The sequence below is a fragment of the Cervus elaphus genome, chromosome 11, assembly GCF_910594005.1.
Source record: "Cervus elaphus chromosome 11, mCerEla1.1, whole genome shotgun sequence".
NCBI classification, from domain to species: Eukaryota; Metazoa; Chordata; class Mammalia; order Artiodactyla; family Cervidae; genus Cervus; species Cervus elaphus.
In genome coordinates this window covers 33,639,421-33,657,046 of record NC_057825.1, presented here as the reverse complement: position 1 = coordinate 33,657,046, position 17,626 = coordinate 33,639,421, and the positions used below count along the sequence as shown (strand labels likewise).

General features: G+C 51.8%; 3 protein-coding genes across 10 annotated transcripts; 2 read left to right on the top strand and 1 right to left on the bottom strand.

Moving 5' to 3' along the window:
- Nucleotides 1–98: 98 nt before the first annotated feature.
- On the top strand, nt 99–4,020 carry ZNF513 (zinc finger protein 513). Of its 3 annotated transcripts, XM_043917437.1 has the most exons (5): nt 462–733; nt 976–1,134; nt 2,171–2,758; nt 2,849–3,525; nt 3,737–4,020. In XM_043917437.1, exons 1-5 carry the CDS (start codon nt 679–681, stop codon nt 3,791–3,793), a joined length of 1,536 nt encoding a protein of 511 aa, XP_043773372.1. In that variant the 5' UTR covers nt 462–678; the 3' UTR covers nt 3,794–4,020. The 3 variants fall into 3 exon arrangements, with proteins under 3 accessions (XP_043773373.1, XP_043773372.1, XP_043773371.1); XM_043917438.1 differs by lacking the exon at nt 462–733 and adding an exon at nt 99–447 and having other exon boundaries at nt 2,849–4,020; XM_043917436.1 differs by having other exon boundaries at nt 2,849–4,020.
- Nucleotides 4,021–4,125: 105 nt separating this feature from the next.
- Nucleotides 4,126–10,042, bottom strand: SNX17 (sorting nexin 17). 2 transcript variants are annotated; one of them, XM_043917439.1, is made up of 15 exons: nt 9,775–10,042; nt 9,238–9,312; nt 8,116–8,233; nt 7,414–7,478; nt 7,022–7,132; nt 6,815–6,905; nt 6,573–6,660; nt 6,269–6,338; nt 5,881–5,973; nt 5,582–5,785; nt 5,313–5,438; nt 5,071–5,148; nt 4,869–4,943; nt 4,734–4,775; nt 4,126–4,640 (listed from the first exon to the last, which is right to left on the bottom strand). In XM_043917439.1, the coding sequence occupies exons 1-15, from the start codon at nt 9,835–9,837 to the stop codon at nt 4,527–4,529; spliced, it is 1,413 nt and encodes a 470-aa protein (XP_043773374.1). In that variant the 5' UTR covers nt 9,838–10,042; the 3' UTR covers nt 4,126–4,526. The 2 variants fall into 2 exon arrangements, with proteins under 2 accessions (XP_043773374.1, XP_043773375.1); XM_043917440.1 differs by lacking the exon at nt 9,238–9,312 and having other exon boundaries at nt 9,775–9,978.
- On the top strand, nt 9,995–14,704 carry EIF2B4 (eukaryotic translation initiation factor 2B subunit delta). 5 transcript variants are annotated; one of them, XM_043917431.1, is made up of 13 exons: nt 9,995–10,242; nt 10,625–10,668; nt 10,991–11,126; nt 11,306–11,512; nt 11,784–11,866; nt 12,065–12,156; nt 12,392–12,506; nt 12,704–12,780; nt 12,972–13,074; nt 13,310–13,437; nt 13,576–13,753; nt 14,159–14,339; nt 14,465–14,704. In XM_043917431.1, exons 1-13 carry the CDS (start codon nt 10,212–10,214, stop codon nt 14,662–14,664), a joined length of 1,575 nt encoding a protein of 524 aa, XP_043773366.1. In that variant the 5' UTR covers nt 9,995–10,211; the 3' UTR covers nt 14,665–14,704. The 5 variants fall into 5 exon arrangements, with proteins under 5 accessions (XP_043773366.1, XP_043773368.1, XP_043773369.1 ...); XM_043917433.1 differs by lacking the exon at nt 9,995–10,242 and adding an exon at nt 10,258–10,417; XM_043917430.1 differs by lacking the exon at nt 9,995–10,242 and having other exon boundaries at nt 10,428–10,668.
- Nucleotides 14,705–17,626: the final 2,922 nt, after the last annotated feature.

Genomic DNA, 17,626 nt, shown 5'->3' with positions numbered 1-17,626 from the left:
GCGCGCGTGTGTGGGTGGTGTGGGTGGGTGTGTGTGGGGGTGTGTGGGTGGGTGGGTGTGTGTGTGGGGGGGTGTATCCGCGCGCGCCTGCCTGTAGTAGTATAAGTTTGGGAGAAGGGGCCTGGGTGTTGTAACTCCCTGAGCTGCTGACAGGCTGGCCTGCTGTCGCAGCTCATTCTCACCCCCTCCTAGAGTTAGAAATGATTTCCTTGTTCCTCCTGCGAGGAGTCAGGATCGGGCTGGTGGCCTTTAAGTTTAAAGCCAGCGGCAGGGTTCGACCTGCCCTCCTTGCTGGCCAGGTTCCACCTGATTCCTGATTGGCTCTTCCGCTTGCCTTCGTCACAATCACTTCCTGGTCACACTGTGGACGCCTTGGCTGCTTCTACTTTTCACGGACTACGCGTCCCGTGTGGCTCTGCGGCAGCGGAAGCGGAAGCGAGTACGGAGGTACCAGCTGGTCTCCGTAGGGGGGGTAGGGGGCTCCATGAATGGACGCGGCGGCGGCGGCGGGAGCGGCCTGAGCTGGGCGCCGGGGCCAGGGCCGGGGGCTGCCCGGGGCCCGCGCCGCTGTATGGGGGCTGCCTGCGGGCCCTGAGAGGAAGGGCGGGCGGGCCGAATTGGGAGGGGCGGGGTCGGGCGGCCGCAGGCCGGAGGCGCGTCGGGCTGGAGCCGGTCACGATGCCCCGAAGGAAGCAAAGCCACCCGCAGCCCGTGAAATGCGAGGGGGTCAAAGGTCAGGGGTCAGGGGCCGTGGGGTGGGGAGGAGCGGGGGTGGGGTCAGTGGCGAGGGTTCAGGTCTGGGTGGAGGGCGACTCCTGAGGGATGGGGTGGGCGATCTGGACTCCTAGCTTCCCATCAAGGTACCCGAGAGGGTCTGCGAGTGCGGGAAGTACGGTCTGCGAGGGTTGCCTCCCCAGGTGCGGATGATGGGCACGGTTCCTGAGGGAGAATCTACAAGCCCCCTCCTCTCTCCAGTGGATACCGAAGACTCCCTCGACGAAGGACCCGGGGCCCTGGTACTGGAGAGTGATTTGCTACTAGGCCAGGATCTGGAGTTTGAAGAGGAGGAAGAGGAAGAGGAGGAAGGTGACCGCAACAGCGACCAGCTCATGGGCTTCGAGAGAGACTCTGAAGGTGGGTTTGGGGTCACTTACTTAAGAAAGTGACCAATGGAACCCCAGCCTTTAGAAGGCGGGTTAGGTTTAGTGCTTCTGAGCAAAACATGCTTTACTGCCAGTGCGACTGGTTTAGTGTAAGTTTAGATTTGAGCTAGATTTCATTTGTCTGATGGTCCTTCACTTTGTTGAGGTGAAGTTTTAGGGCCTGGTTCAAAGATGTTATGAATAGTACAGTGGAGAAATCACAGAAAACAACTGATTACAAGTAAATGCCCTTTTAATAACCTTGTCTTGCTCCCTAGCCCATTCATTAAGAGTTTAAGAGGTTTAGGGAAGCAACCTCATTCATGCTGGTACTTCTAACTCCGTTTCACCTGCAACATAAACTCCTTTTGCACTGAGGTTTTAATTTCTACCCTCAAATATCCTTCCACAGTCTTCCCTGTGATCTTAGCATCACCCCATCCTAAGTTGCTGCACTACCTATCCACTTAATGCCACTTCTGGAAGATGCTTTTGAAAGTCATTGAAGGGATCCACACAAAAAGGAATCCATCCTTTAGGCTTAGAAGTAGTATTACATGCATTACTTTGTTTCTTCTTCCCTCCAAATTTTGTCTCTTGAGATAGTATGGAGCTGATTATAAATTAAAAACTGAGTCCTCACTGACGGGGGAATTAGAAAAAGGTCTCAGGCCTCTGCCTTGTGTATTTTTGCTTATCCCAAGAATTACTTAATTGTTGATTGATTTCCATCTGTGGTCCACTGTAAACCACACATTTTTTTCATTCCATGGACCTATGTACAACTCTATCATCACTGGGTTAGTCCAGGCTCAGCGGTAGCTAATTCATGTTGAATGTTTAGCTGAATTGAAGTTGAATGTTAGCCGAATTGAATGTTAGTTGTTAGTTGAATGTTAGCTGAATGTTAGTTGAATTGAAGAGAAAGGGTGGAGCCCAGCAAGTGGTGAGGCCACAAGTGAGAAAAAGGGAGTTTTGAGTCTGGTTCTGCCCTGTGTTGATGTCTCTTCTCATGTCTGTCTCACCAGGAGACTCTCTGGGGGCCAGGCCTGGGCTTCCCTACGGGCTGAGTGACGACGAGTCTGGGGGCGGCCGGGCACTAAGTGCGGAGAGTGAAGTTGAGGAGCCAGCCAGGGGTCCAGGGGAGGCCAGGGGTGAGAGGCCAGGCCCAGCCTGCCAGCTGTGTGGGGGGCCCACAGGTGAGGGGCCGTGTTGTGGGGCAGGAGGACCGGGTGGGGGGCCCCCGCTGCCCCCACGGCTACTGTACTCATGCCGCCTCTGCGCCTTCGTGTCCCACTACTCGAGCCACCTGAAGCGGCACATGCAGACACACAGCGGGGAGAAGCCGTTCCGCTGTGGCCGCTGCCCCTACGCCTCAGCCCAGCTCGTCAACCTGACACGACACACCCGCACCCACACTGGCGAGAAGCCCTACCGCTGTCCCCACTGCCCCTTTGCCTGCAGCAGCCTGGGCAACCTGAGGCGGCATCAGCGCACCCATGGGGGGCCCCCCACTCCTCCCTGCCCGACCTGTGGCTTCCGCTGCTGTGCTCCACGTCCTGCCCGGCCTCCCAGTCCCACAGAGCAGGAGGGAGCAGTGCCTCGGCGACCCGAAGGTAAAAAGCCAGGCCTAAAGAACCTGGGACGTGGGTGGGTGGCCTTAGCGGGTACCTGCATTCATAGCCCAGGTCTCACTGTCCCCACAGATGCCCTGCTGCTTCCAGATCTGAGCCTCCATGTGTCACCAGGCGGTGCCAGCTTCCTGCCGGACTGTGGGCAGCTGCGGGGTGAAGGGGAAGGCCTGTGTGGGACTGGGTCAGAACCACTGCCAGAGCTGCTGTTCCCTTGGACCTGCCGGAACTGTGGGCAAGAGCTGGAGGAGGGGGAGGGCAGTCGGCTGGGAGCAGCCACATGTGGGCGCTGCATGCAAGGAGAGACTGGAGGTGGTGCCAGTGGGGGACCCCAGGGCCCCAGTGACAAAGGCTTCGCCTGCAGCCTCTGCCCCTTTGCCACTCATTATCCCAACCACTTGGCTCGGCACATGAAGACACACAGCGGTGAGAAGCCCTTCCGCTGTGCCCGTTGTCCCTACGCCTCTGCTCACCTGGACAACCTGAAACGGCACCAGCGCGTCCACACAGGAGAGAAACCCTACAAGTGCCCCCTCTGCCCCTATGCCTGTGGTAACCTGGCCAACCTCAAACGTCATGGTCGGATCCACTCTGGGGACAAACCTTTTCGGTGTAGCCTTTGCAACTACAGCTGCAATCAGAGTATGAACCTCAAACGCCACATGCTGCGGCATACAGGCGAGAAGCCCTTCCGCTGTGCCACCTGCGCCTATACCACGGGCCACTGGGACAACTACAAGCGCCACCAAAAGGTGCATGGCCATGGGGGGGCGGGAGGGCCTGGCCTCTCTGCCTCTGAGGGCTGGGCCCCACCTCACAGTCCTCCCCCTGTTTTGAGCTCTCGGGGCCCAACAGCCCTGGGTGCCACCAGTAGCCGAGCTCTCCATACAGACTCACCCTGAACTAGGTCCTTCTGTCCCAGGGCTCCATGCAGTAGTCCTGACCCTCCTGTGTTTTATACAGACGGACCAGAAGCCACCTTCTCCTTCCTCCCCCGCTGGCCAGGGGGCTCCACACTGACTCACCTAGGCACTGTATGGACCAGCCCAAACCCCATGGGCAGGGGACCCACATGGACCAGGGGGCCTTGCCTTGACTGATGCACTTCATAAGCTCAGTGAGAAGGGCCCTATATTCATCTCCACTGCTCCCAAGGGCAGTGGAGGAACTGGCTGGGGGACTGTCCAGCCTCGCACCTGTTTATTTAACTTATTTCAGTGCTTTATAATAAAGGAAACACTAACAAAGCCTTGTCTATGCTGAGTTGGCAGCGACAAGCACGGCTCAGGCTCACCCTTAGCACAGCAGTGTGTGCTGTGATGGGGGGAGCAGGGCAGAGAGGGAACCAGAGGTAGGCAGCAATCAGGCTGAGTTTAATGATGGGGAGCTGGGCCAGACCGTACACAGACCTCTGCCCATCCCCTTGGCTCATGGCCCTGAGAAGCCAGAAGCAGCCTGGAGGGAACTGTGGTTCCTCCCCAAGCAGGTAGCCATGGTCCCGTGGACTTTGTGCAAAATACTAAATGCTAATTTGGCATTGAGGGCCAGCTCTGGGTGATCCTTTGTGTAGCCAGCCCCAGGATGGGGGGGGAGGTGGAGGGAGAGGTGGGTTAGGAGGCCCCTGGCTGAGAGGAGAAAAGGGGACAAGAGAAAGGAAAATGCCCCCTGTTTGGGGGTCAGGACGGGATACAGGCACAGGACAAGTTTCTGAACATTCTCCCAGGGCAGAGGGCAGACATCCGAGTGCTGGAGATCACAGGTCCTCGTCTCCAATGCCCTCGAAGGCAAAATTGCCGTGGACGTCACTGGCACTGGCATCTGTACCAGAAGTGCCAATCCCCCGCAGGCTCACAGCACTCAGCTTGCTCTGGAATAAAGGCAGGGTTGGGGGTCAGAGCGCTTGAGCCTCCCTGAGATCCCCTAAGAACACCAACCTCACCGAGCCTTGTGGGAAACTCACTGAGAGTTTGACCATGGACTCCCGGCTGGCGTCTGGTGACTCCTGGGGAAGATGAGGCAGCGGCATCAGAGACCTTGTAGGGAGATGAGGCAAGGGTGGGGTGGGCTGGGGCACTGATCAGGGAGCAGTACTTACAAGCAATGGTGGTGACTTCACGGCTTGCTGGCTGTCTGAGCGTCTCAGGGTGCCCCCAACCCGCCGGCGCAGCATCTGGGGATGGAGACGTGAGGCGCCGGTAAGGGCAGGATCACTCCCATAGGAATCCTGAGCCTTTCCCCTCCCTCTCAGAAGCACCAGCCCTAGGACAAAAGGCAGGGAGAGCACAGCCACCACGTACCTTCCTGAGACTGCCGCCAGATTTCTTCACCATCAGTTCATCTACCATGGACTGCAAGCAGATACTCATCATGATAGCCTGAGGGCAAGGGGAGAGCTCAGCCTGACTAGAGTGGTCACCCTGAGCCCAGCACCCCTAGGACAAGGGCTCCCACTCACATGGAGTCCTGGAAGCCCTAGACTTGGGTATCTAAGAGAGACGGTGCAATGGGCTCCAGAGGAGGCCTGAGGGTGGGCTCACACCTGGGGGCTGGTGATGGTGACCCACTGTAGCCGGTCCTTGCTCATGAGGTATTCAAAAGCCAGTTCCAGGCGCACCTCACCCCGGCCCCGGCCGGGGCTGCTTGTGCCTCCACTGGGCAGTGGCACCTGAAGAGGAAGGGGAATCAGGCTGAGTTCATTCTCAGCCCGAGAGGCTGTGCCTCGTGTCTTGACCTACTCCAGCCCATTCCTGAAGCTCAAGGCTTGCCAGGCCTCCATCCCAAAGGCCTCCCCTTCCTACCCCAACTCACAGAGGAGGTGACCCGCCAGCACCGCATGCGGGTGACCCGGAAGGAGCCTTCACGGAGCTGCTGGCCAGGCAGGCGGAGCTGGAGGCTGAGCTCACTGTTGCCTGCGCTCACCACCACTGGACAGTCCTTCTCGGGGAAGTCAGCCACACAGGCGTCGAAGCGCAGGTAGCCGTAGTGCCGCAGCGTCTGGGCCAGCCGCAGGAACTGAAACCCAGTCACCATGTGGGCGAGTCACGAGGGGAAGCAGGACAGCCCAGAGGAAGCAATCCCTTGGAGGGAAACAGGGAGGCAAGGCTCACCTCCTTCTTGGAGACTTTCTCCTGCAGTGATTTGAGCTGCCGGTGCTGCTCCTTGGTGACCAGGATCCATCCACGCTCAATGTCTGCTACCGTCTACAGTGGAGACATGGTGTGAGGGGCTGCTCCCAGTCAGAGGTCCAAAGAAAGTGTCCAGTTACCTCTGTCCAGCCTGACCCCTAGCCCCACATCTGAGCCAGCTCTTGGCAGTGAGTCTTCTTGACCAATCAGCTTACAAGGCAGGGAGAGTACAGGTTGTGCCACATGCCCTCAGAGCATGCTAGGAACTTCCCCGTGAACCAGCAGTAAAGACACGAAAGTAGTTTTCTCAGCAGAGTAGGACACCAGAGCCATTTTCAGGGGAAGGGTTCTGAGGCAGCTCCAAGCTCACCTGAGCATAAAGCAGGTTCAGGCCAACCCGGTTCTCCATGACATCGTCGTCATAGGCAGAGTCCCAATAACTGTGAGGCCAAGGGGTGGAAAGGGGTAATGGGGCTAAGCTGGGGGAAGGCAAGAGGTAGAAAGGAAAGGGGGGCAAAACGGGAGCAATCTGGAACTGTGGGGTGAAGGGTGATACAGTTGGTAGGCCTGGTAGAAAAACCCAGCACTACCCCCTTGCCCAGGTCCCTCTGTCTCAACACATGGCCCCATAATCCAACCCAGCACTCTCTCCCTCCTCCCAGCCCAGCCCTGACCTCTTCCTCAGCACAATCTTATATTCTTGACTCCGAAGACTGGTAACAGACACATAAGGCAGTTCAAACTCTTGCAACTTTCGTACAACTATGGGTTTAAAAAAAAAATGAAAATGTCAGACTCAGGGGAGGGAAAGCAAGAGGGAAGCCCTGGGGAAATGCCTGCCACATTCTTGGGGGCGACAGGGAAACAAATTCACTACTCGAAACAGAGGGAAGTTGTAGAGTCCAGAGAAACTCACATGAAAAGGCTCCATCCTCTTTTTCTCGAACTAGAAATAGACTGAAGTAGCCAATCAAGTCATCTGGAAGATCCAGCTTTGCAGCCACAGCCTGGGACAAGGAAGGAAGTACAGTTCATCAAATGGGGTGGTTCCAATCACCTCAAGCCCAGGAAGAAGTGCAGGGGGCATGGGGGAAGGAACGCCAGTGCAGAACAAGTGCCTCACCTCCAGGACATCCTCAGTCTGATCTGAAGTTAGCACGTTGACCAGAACTTTCTGCCCGTTGCTGAGCAGCACTTCCAAAGAGACCTCTTCTGTGGGGACCTGCTGTGTCTCCTGGTTGTGAACAAACATGGGAATGGAATGGGAGCACCGTTAACCACATGCCCGGCGTCCAGCTCTGACCCCTTCCCAACTATGTATTTCTAGGTCCTTCCAGTGCCTTTATTCGCAGCGGCTTAATTATAAGCTGTGTTTCCTTGATTTCACTGGTACAGCAGAAGCCCCCTTCCATGAAGAAAGATGCCAGAATAACTCCTCTGTACCCACCTGATTAAAATGATGTGGCCCTACAGGAAGGTGCTTCAACCTTAAATCTTGGTCCCCCAAAGCCTCACCTGCTGTGCCCGACGCAGGAAACTATTGAAGGTCTCACTGCTCCCAAGCAATGGGTCTTGCCGAACTGTGGGGACAAGAGATTGATGTTCTAGTAACTTACAGTTCCCTCTTGGCTCCCTCCAGTTCTCTTCTTGGTAGGCTCCCTTTCCTTGGCTGATGGTGGCCTGTCACATCTCCCAGCTGGCCTCACCCCACTCACTGTTTGCATAATTTCTTTTTTAACTTAATTTTTATTTTTTGGCTGACCGTGCAGTATGTGGGATCTTGGATTCCCGATCAGGGATCAAACCGGCACCCCCAGCCTTGGAAGTGCAGTCTTAACCACTGGATTGCCAGGGAAGTCCCCTGCATAAACTCCTCACCTGCCCTACCCTTAGCTACCATCTAGTTAAGTACCGTCTACAGAACTTAATGTTCATCTAAAGCACATTGGACACAAATGAAGTATGAAGTTCTGCCCACTAACTGAAAATGCTTTAAGACTGTTTAGTGCCGTATTAGTATTTCTTATAGATGTCAGGGCCAAAACTGCTTTTCTGGTACCTAGATGCTAGAGCATCCTTGCATGTTATTTACTTTTGCTCATTAAATAACAGATCAAACAAGAGGTTTCCCAGCAGGGCCTTCTACAGAATCAGCTGTTTTGATTCTCTCCCCATAATCCTCAACAGAGTCAGCCTCTGTTCCCTCGAGCCACTCACCAGCTTGCATGTACTTCTCTAACTGCTCTCTCCTCTGTTCCACCTCAGCAGGTGTCAGAGAGAAAAGCTTCTTTGGGGGAAATGCAGGAAGTACATTCGCCCCATATTCCTTCCGAAGCTATTTGGAGAAAGAGATACAACTCTTTACATAAACATCGAAAGTGACAAGAGGCAATCCACATTCATAATGTTCTCTTGGGCTCCCTTTCCTTTTCCTCAATCTCTGCTCCCCTACCGACCCTGGTCACCCAGGAAATGATTCCTTTGGCAAGGGCAGCCATTCCTCTATTCTAGATATATGCCCTTTACAATCTTACAGTGTGCGAGTCAGCCTCTTCACAGGGTGGGAAGGGTTTATATAGGGCCAGGGCCTAGTGAGCCCCTTCATTATCTAGCAAGGCTGTATTCATTGAACCCCTACAGGAAGCAAAGGGCTTTGTAAGGAGAGTTTATGTGCACGGTCAAGTAATAGCTAAGTATATTCACGAAGCATCTTAGGACTTAAAAGGGACACTGCAGATCAATGAATCCATTTTTCAGCTGGAGTAGCTGAGGCCCAAAGAAATCAGGGAGCTTGCTCAGGGTTGCACAACTAGTAATCAGTAGAATCAAGGCTCTACTGAATTAAATACAGAGCTCACAATCTGGTGAGAACAGAAACATTACATCACAGACACAAGATAACTGGAACAGCTACACCCACTCAGGTGCGTCAAGGAACACAGACCCAAACTGATGAATGGTTTGTATGAACCGGGAAAAGAATTTCAAGTTGCAGCTCAGCTGACAGAAGGAAAGTGCTCTGGCAGCGGAGGGGGAAGGGGGGGCGATCTATCCATGCACAGGCACAGGCAGTGTACAGGCTGTGTAAGACGGGGGCAGAGAAGCAGGAAGGAGGGCGTGAGTATAGACAGGGGTGGTTAAGAGTGGCAGACATTAAGCTTCCTAGGGAGTTCCCCGGAAATGTCACACGACCAGATAAAGCACTAAATCCTCCCCTGCGGCTGTGATTAAAAGGGAACTACAGCCTACGGATAAGCGACGAGGCGGGAAATGGAGACGCTGGTGCCCAGGTGGAGGAAAGGGCTTGACGCTGCCACAAGGCAGGGGTGCCAGTCCCACCTGCTCGTGCAGCCCCAGGAGCTGGCTGTAGCGCACCCGACAGTGCAGGACTCCATTCACGTGAATGTTATAGGCCTGAGGACACAAAAGCAGGCAAGCATTTTAGGGTTGCGGTCTGGGCGGTCCCCTTGCGAACCCTGGCCGGAAGTGGCCTGGCACAGCTGCTCTGAGAAACGCGCCGAGATCTTCCGAGGATTGCCAGTCTATCTCCCTCAGAGCCAGGTCCCAAAGCAGAAGGACCAGTCGGGGCAAACTCGGGCGCTCGGGCTGCAGTCTTCTTCCCCCAGAGGCCAGTGACGCCCACCAGAGTAGCCGCGGCCCAGCCGAGGGAGGCGATGCGGCCGAACAAAGGACCTACAGGAGCTGGGGCAACCGCTGGACGGATCTCAGACGTAATATAAACTCCCAGCGAGGCCGTCGGGAGTCGGCGGCCTGTGACCAGGCCTGAAAGGTGGCAGCCAGACCTCGGAGGCCGCTCGGAGAGGCTCCGGCCCGTTATCCCCGCCCCTGCCCGATCGGGCTCTGGCCGCTCCTCACCACGTAGGCGGAGCCGCCGCTGTCCCCGCTGCGGGACTCGGTTTCAGGAATGGAAAAGTGCATATTCCCTGCAGCAGGGCCCCGCCGGGCTCCGGACTATGAGGGCCGCAGCGGCTTTGCACGCTCGCCTCCGTTCCTCAGCGCGTCCCCGCAGTCCCGCTCGCCATTTTCGGGGGTGGGGTGGGCGCGAGATCGGCGGTGGGAAGGGCTGGGAACGTCCGCTCTGGGACGCAGCGCCGCCTGGCATCCTGGGAACTGTAGTCTAAGGAGTTAGGAGCCTAAAATTAAGATGGCCCTTATCGCGACCCGTAGCCCGGGGCGGGGCCCCAGAGCACGCAGGGGCTTGTAGTCGGCCTGGGGCTGCGCGCCGCGGCTGCCGACCCAGGGGGCGCTATAGTCGCGGTGACCCCGGCGGGCGGAGCCTAGAACGGAGGGTGATGGCTACCGTGGCTGTGGCTGTTCGCGAGGGTGAGTGAAGGGCCGGGGGCACAAATAAGTACGTGAGCCAACGAGCTCCAGACGGCTATTGCTGGGCCCTGGGTCCCTCTGGGCTCCGTCATTTGGTTCCCGCGCCACGACGGACTCTGGCCGCGCTGCCTCTGACGCACTCCGCGCCGCGCACCGGCTTGTTTCTCCGGGAAGAGTGCGTGCTCGCTTCTTTCCCCCGCCCGGCTTCCCTTTGATCCGGGCGCGCACTGCGTCCCCACGCGGATCCCAGGCTCACCTCCCGCCTGGTGGCGGAGCCGAGCTCTGGTCATGCCGAGCCAGCAACCAGCTGTGCCGAGTACGAGTCCCCCCAAACCTTCCCGGAGCCTCTCTAGTTCACTTTGTGCCCTGTTTTCTGATGCAGACTCGGGATCTGGGATGAAGGCGGAGCTTGCTCCTCGGTCTGGGGTAAGTGAGGGTGCCCGCACAAGCTACCCTGTCAGGCGGTACGCAGGAGCCTGTATCAACTTCATTCCGCCCCAGCTTCCATCCTCGTTCCACTTTATTTTTCGGTAAAGCCAGATTTTTACAGAGTTTTGTCAGCCTTAATGGTAGTGTGACTCTGACTTGAAGGAGAAACTTCGATCCCTGTAGGCTCTTAGCTTGTAACAAGGAGCTGGTGAGACTCAGGAAGGATTGTGGACCGTGTGGGAGTCTAATAAGTATCCAGTAGTGTTTATTCATTTTTGGAATTATTGGGGAAGAGAAGTATTGTGTGTCTGTGTCTTAGGCAGGGGGGAGGGAGATGACCCAAGAAGAAAAGCTGCAGCTTCGGAAGGAAAAGAAACAGCAGAAGAAGAAACGGAAGGAGGAAAAGGGGGCAGAAGCAGAAACTGGCTCCGCTGTATCTGCAGCCCAGTGTCAAGGTGCGGGGGCTTTTCAAAGGGCTGGGGTGTGAAGCTGGTAAAGGGATGTGGTGGGAGAAAAGAGGGGGAGACAGGATAAAGTTGATTAGAATAAGTGAAAAGGAAAAGAGGCTTTGGTTGGGGCATAGCTATTACTTACCTGCCCAAGAGGCTTGGGCACCTCCTCCTTCTACCTTTAGGAGGCCCAGCCAAACACCTGACAGGACCGGACAGTCAGTTGGGCACTACCAAGGAGAAAGTTCCAGCAGGTAGGAGTAAAGCTGAACTTCGAGCTGAACGGCGGGCCAAGCAGGAGGCTGAGCGGGCCCTGAAGCAGGCGAGAAAAGGGGACCAAGGAGGGCCACCTCCTCAAGCCTGCCCCAGCACAGCTGGAGAAACCCCCTCAGGTATTGTCCCTTCATTTCAAGATCTCCGTTGATTCAAAGGCCTGCCTATATTAGCTCAGGCTTTCCCACCAGAGAACAGCTGCCAGTTTTTACCTTGGTTCCCAGAGTTCACAGTTCTCCCCTCAGCCTCTTCCTACCCCTGTTTCTTCATCTACGTTTTTTCTCCGATTTTCTACCCCGCCTCAGATTTCTCTTGATGTCCCTTATGCCCTGAAAGCATATTTTTTTTAATCACCTACAGTGTCTTGAAGATATGATTGTTTTCTTCTAGGAGTGAAGCGTCTACCTGAGCATAGTCAGGTTGATGACCCCACACTTCTGAGAAGGCTTGTGAAAAAACCAGAGCGACAGCAGGTAAGAAGTGGGTTTGGAGTATGGCCAGAAAGAGCCTAGGGAGATGGAATAGAGGGAGGAAAGTTGCTTGGGGCAAAGTGAGACCTTGGAAAAGGATGAGAATTTGGGTCAAAGCTGGCTCACTGTCCTCTTCTTTCCCAGCATCATCCCACAGTTTTAAACTCTGGGCCCTTGGTCCTGTCCTCTTGTTTTGTCAAGGTTCCTACACGAAAGGATTATGGATCCAAAGTCAGTCTCTTCTCCCACCTACCCCAGTATAGCAGACAAAACTCTTTGACCCAGTTTATGAGGTAGGATTTTATGAAACTGTCATATCTTTTAAGTCTGGGGAGTTTTAGTAGTTCTGTTTTCAAAATGACTGGAAACTGGGGGTTGGAACTGTGGAAAGAAGTATGAACACAAGGCAGAACTCTTGAGGAAATGGGGGTGTCTGTGCTAGTGAAGGAGGTTCATTGTCATCAGGGGCAGGTGGGCGGTAGGTGCTCAAGTTCCCTTGCAAAGTGTGTGACACCGCCATCCCATCAGCATCCCATCCTCTGTGATCCACCCAGCCATGGTGCGGCTCGGCCTGCAGTACTCCCAGGGCCTGGTCAGCGGCTCCAATGCCCGGTGCATCGCCCTGCTTCGTGCCTTGCAGCAGGTATGTCCCATCCTACTTCATTTTATGACCTAGCCTCACCTTCCCCAACACTACCCCAGCTTCTCTCAGCCAGAGTCATCTCAAGGGGAACATGAAATGATGCCATCCTAGAAGACTCTCCTCAGAGAAGCTTACCCTATCCCCCTTTCAGAGACTTGTCAGGGGGCATTTTGCCAATCAACTTGTGTACCATATAGGTGATTCAGGACTACACAACACCTCCCAATGAAGAATTGTCAAGGGACCTGGTGAATAAACTAAAGCCCTACTTCAGGTGAGGATGACCACTGCACGTCTGCTCCCACTCTTTACCTTGCTCTGTCCTTTTCTTGAACCCTTTTTCTTGCTCTTCTATCTCTGTTTTTAATTTTTCTGTCTTCTCTTTCAAAAGATGTTTTTAAATATAAAAGCTTTATGAGCTGTGAAGCGTTGCATGGATGCAAGATGTTGTTGTTGTTGTTGTAGCTTCCTGACTCAGTGCCGTCCCCTGTCAGCAAGCATGTACAACGCCATCAAGTTCCTTAACAAGGAGATCACGGTTGTGAGCAGCTCCAAGCGGGAAGAGGAGGTGATGAGTATGAGGCATGAGCAAGGCATGCATGGGAGGATGGAGTTGGAAACCTATTTGGGACTCCCAGGAAGGGCAACTCTCTGGTCTGCCTGGGCAGGCGTTAAGGAGGTGGTTGGACTGTCTGATCTGGGCCCCCTTTAGTCCCATTGTTATACACATGTTCAAGTATCCGGCATGATAATCAAAGGAAAAAATGTCCATTTCTTGTTCCTTAAGTGTCTTACTCCATTAGGCCAAGTCAGAACTACAAGCAGCTATTGACAGATATATAAAAGAGAAGATTGTGCTTGCAGCTCAGGCAATCTCACGCTTTGCTTATAAGAAGATCAGTAATGGAGATGTGATCCTGGTATACGGATGGTATGGGCCAGACCCTACGACTGAGAAAACTGGGAAGTGAAATGATCTGAAGAAGGGACTGCCCCTTTGCCCTTTAGGAATGAGCTGACCATCAGTCAGTGACATTTATAACTGAATCCTCCTCTCCCTTCGCTCCAGCTCATCTCTGGTATCACAAATTCTTCAGGAGGCTTGGGCTAAGGGCCGGCAATTTCGCGTGGTAGTGGTGGACAGCCGGCCACGGCTGGAGGGAAAGCACACGCTACGTTCTCTGGTCCGTGCTGGGGTCCCTGCCTCCTACCTGCTGATTCCTGCAGCTTCCTATGTGCTCCCAGAGGTGAGGGCAGAGTAAAGGGACTCGAAAGTGGAGTAAAAGGGTACAGTAGTATAGACATAATCTTATTTTCCCAACATTGCAGTTACCTAGAAATCCTAAAACTCTATAATCTTGTTGATAGCTAATAGGAAGAACATCTCCAGCACATTTCACAGCATGTCTACCTATGACAGGAACCTTGTATTAAACTAGCAGCCACCAGGAGGGAACCAGACAAAAGTAACTTCAGAGTGTAGTCTTCCTGTGGGTGGTGCAGTGAATCAGTGGTCAGGTGTTTTCCAAGGGCCATTATTACGATTTGTTACTCATTGTCTTAATGTTGCTATCCTGGGTAGGAGTTGGAAACCTTATTCTGCATTGGTCACACATGATGTTTTTTTTCCTTCCTTCTACTCTTCAAAATAGGTTTCTAAGGTGCTACTGGGAGCTCATGCTCTCCTGGCGAATGGATCTGTGATGTCCCGGGTAGGGACGGCACAGCTGGCCCTGGTGGCACGGGCCCATAATGTACCCGTGCTGGTCTGCTGTGAAACATACAAGTTCTGTGAGCGTGTGCAGACTGATGCCTTTGTTTCTAATGAGCTAGGTAAGGAGGCCCAGGTGGGCAGAAGAGGAAGTTCCGGGGGCCTGAGAAGATTTGGGAGGGAGAAGGGAGGTTGAACTATAACTTATTTTTTAAAAGTACATAAAAGGGTGCACCTCCCATTGCAGATGACCCTGATGATCTGCTGTGTGAGCGAGGAGAACATGTGGCCCTGGCTAACTGGCAGAACCACTCGTCCCTACGGTTGTTGAATCTGGTCTATGATGTGACCCCCCCAGAACTGGTGGACCTGGTGATCACAGAGCTGGGGATGATCCCTTGCAGTTCTGTACCTGTTGTCCTACGAGTCAAGAGTAGTGACCAGTGAGTGGCGGAACACAGGGCCAATAAATGACATACTCCCTACACTCAGCGACTCTGCTGCCTGTTATCTCTTTTAGCATCACCACCACTTAGGAGTCCAAACTCTCCAGTCCCTCTTAGCACCTGCTGCGAACCTCAGACAAACCTTTATGGAAGTGTTCTCAAGTGATTAGGTCCATGCCAGTGCTTTGGGGCCAAAGTGAAGGTCAGTATGGAGACCAAAAATTATCCCAAGTCATCAACCATTTATTGAGCATCTATGTGCCAGACACTGAGCTAGATATGAGGAGCAGTATAATAAGGACAAGTAAGAGTCCTATTCTTAGTATTTAGTGTTATTACTATATTAATATTAAATGAATACATTGATATTTGTATTAAATAATGTTACACATTAATATATTAATATTTTATATTCTTAGCACTCAGTACTTAACATGTGTTGGAAACTGTTGGCCCTTTCTTATCATTCAGGAGATTAATACCATCCTATGAAGTAAGATTTTACAGATGAGAAAACTGAGGCACAGAGAGGTGAGGTTACTTGCCCAATGTAATGCTAAGTAAACTGGCATGCGATCTCAGGCATCCTGGATCTAGAGTCTATGCCTTTAATTTTTATGCTATGTGCTGTTAGGGAGTACTCATCATGATGGAGGAAGACAGACTGTATCTACAGTATGAGATAAATTCTACTAGTAGTGATGAACAGAGTTCATTGGAAGCAACTCAGGAGATCTAGTGAGGTTGGGCAAGACTTCACAGCTAACATCTGAGCTAAGCCTTGAAGGAGAAGAAATTTCCCAGTTGGAAAAAGGATGAGAAGGCAGATCAGCAGAGGAAATAACTTAGACTACAGAATAGGCCTTAAAATGATCAGCCAGTTCCAAAGTGTCAAGTCATGTGGTAAAGCTAGAATGGAGGCTTATGTGGAAAATTAGTGATAAAGCTGTTAACATAGGTTGGATTAGGTTCAGATTGTGAGAGTCTGACCATTATGGTTAGCCTAAAAACACAGAAGAGTCATCCATTTTGTGTGTATATGTGTGTGTTTTATTGAAAAATTTCAAGCAGCATAGAAGTACAGTGAACTATATAAAGAATCCCCCTCACCAAATGCAGTAATTATCAAGATTTCCCATGAATGCTTTCTGTTTCCCCTTTTTTTTCCTTGCTGAAGTTGCATTAGAGCAAATCCCAGTCATTATATTTTATTCCTCCAAACATCAGCATATCTCTAAAAAATATGGAAATTTACCATGTTATTACACTTGTTAAATTTTTGCTTATCTTTGTCCAATCCATAATCAAATTTCCTTGATTGTCTCAAAAGTGGCTTTTTACAGTTGAATCAGGATCCAAATACATCCATACATTATCTGTGGTTATTATGTCTTGAATTTTTTGTAATCAAAAGCAGTCTCCTCAGCCTCCTTTCTTTTCTCATGACATTTAACTTGTTCCAGGAACTAGGCTGATTATGTTTCACACTGCCTCACATCAGGTTGGTTAGTCCATTTTCAGTGATGAATGGATCCGTTTTTGATTGTTGCCTGAATTATTTCATTAGAGGATGCAACATGGTAAATTTTTTTTCCTAATTACATCATTCAACACTTAGTAGCTGATAATCTTCTATAAAGAACTCTCTCATCAGTTCATTTCAGTCTCTAAGTCGTGTCTGACTCTTTGCAACCCCATGGATTGCAGCACGCCAGGCTTCCCTGTCCATCACCAACTCCTGGAACTTGCTCAAACTCATGTTCATCGAGTCAGTGATGCCATCCAACCATCTCATCCTGTGTCTGTCATCTCCTTTTCCTCCTGCCTTCAATCTTTCCCGGCATCAGGGTCTTTTCCAATGAGTCAGTTCTTTGCATCAAGTGGCCAAAGTATTGGAGATTCAGCTTCAGTTATTAGTCATCAGTTACTATTCTGAATTACTAATTCATACTGGAAAGGCAAGATAAATGCTTAATTTTTTTAATTGTCAATTTTCAGGAATTGATCACTAGTTACTTCCAATGGCATGCAATGAGAAGTTGAATTTTTGCTTTTTCTCTATAAAAATCATTATGAATTCATTTTTTAAAATATTGAGCATATCACTCAATCATCGAAATTAAGCAGAGCTAACTGGTAGAGATTAGAGATGGAGAAACAGATCAGTAAAAAAAGATTGTCCATCAATCAAAATCACAAGTGCGCCTAAATTTTGGTCCAGCAATTCTGCTTCTAGGAATTTATACATATGAAGTAACTTAGATACAAGGTTATTTACAGCAGCATCTTATTTTCCCCCTTTTTGGCCCCTGTGAGGCATGTCGTCTCCAGTGGAAGCAGGGAGTCTTAACCACTGTACCAACAGGGAAGGCCATATGTAACAGAGCAGGACATCATGGGACCTTCCCAGACAGGCTTTCCCCTGCATCCTCTGCTTGAGCTCCTCTCAGGTAACTCAATAGTAGTATTTGATACACATTTCCTGAGTTGTTTTGCAGATGTAAAAAATCTTCCCTCTCCAACAGATGGAAGATGTTAACTACCATGAGCACACAGTTGAAACCTTTTGGGGCATTCAGGGCTTTCAGGAATAAGCCACTCGGCTCCTTGTATGGCCCTGCAGTAAACCTTTTTTTGTTCCAAACTCCCACGTTTCAGTTTGTTTGGCTTCATTGTGTATCAGGCACATGAACTGGCACTAACACATACAGCAGCATTGTTTATAATAGCAAAAGGCTGGAAACCACCTAGATACCCATTAATAAAAACAAGAGCTAACACTACATTCCTATAATTACATACTAAGCAATCATAGGGGCTTCCCAGGTGACTCTGTGGTAAAGAATCTGCTTACCAATGCAGGAGACTGCAGGTTCTATCCCTGGGTCAGGAAGATTCCCTAGAGAAGGAAATGGGAAACCCACTCAAGTATTTCTTGCCTGAGAAATCCCATGAACAGAGGA

Coding starts and splice junctions, on each gene's coding strand:
- ZNF513 (XM_043917436.1), top strand. CDS start 679: ATGCCCCGAAGGAAGCAAAGCCACCCGCAGCCCGTGAAATGCGAGGGG. Junction 1,135..2,170: donor CTTCGAGAGAGACTCTGAAG/GTGGGTTTGGGG, acceptor CTGTCTCACCAG/GAGACTCTCTGGGGGCCAGG. Junction 2,759..2,848: donor AGTGCCTCGGCGACCCGAAG/GTAAAAAGCCAG, acceptor CTGTCCCCACAG/ATGCCCTGCTGCTTCCAGAT.
- SNX17 (XM_043917439.1), bottom strand. CDS start 9,837: ATGCACTTTTCCATTCCTGAAACCGAGTCCCGCAGCGGGGACAGCGGC. Junction 5,974..6,268: donor TGAACCTGCTTTATGCTCAG/GTGAGCTTGGAG, acceptor TCTCCACTGTAG/ACGGTAGCAGACATTGAGCG. Junction 4,776..4,868: donor TGAAGTCACCACCATTGCTT/GTAAGTACTGCT, acceptor CATCTTCCCCAG/GAGTCACCAGACGCCAGCCG.
- EIF2B4 (XM_043917430.1), top strand. CDS start 10,531: ATGCCGAGCCAGCAACCAGCTGTGCCGAGTACGAGTCCCCCCAAACCT. Junction 11,867..12,064: donor AAAAACCAGAGCGACAGCAG/GTAAGAAGTGGG, acceptor TGTTTTGTCAAG/GTTCCTACACGAAAGGATTA. Junction 12,157..12,391: donor TCTTTGACCCAGTTTATGAG/GTAGGATTTTAT, acceptor CCATCCCATCAG/CATCCCATCCTCTGTGATCC.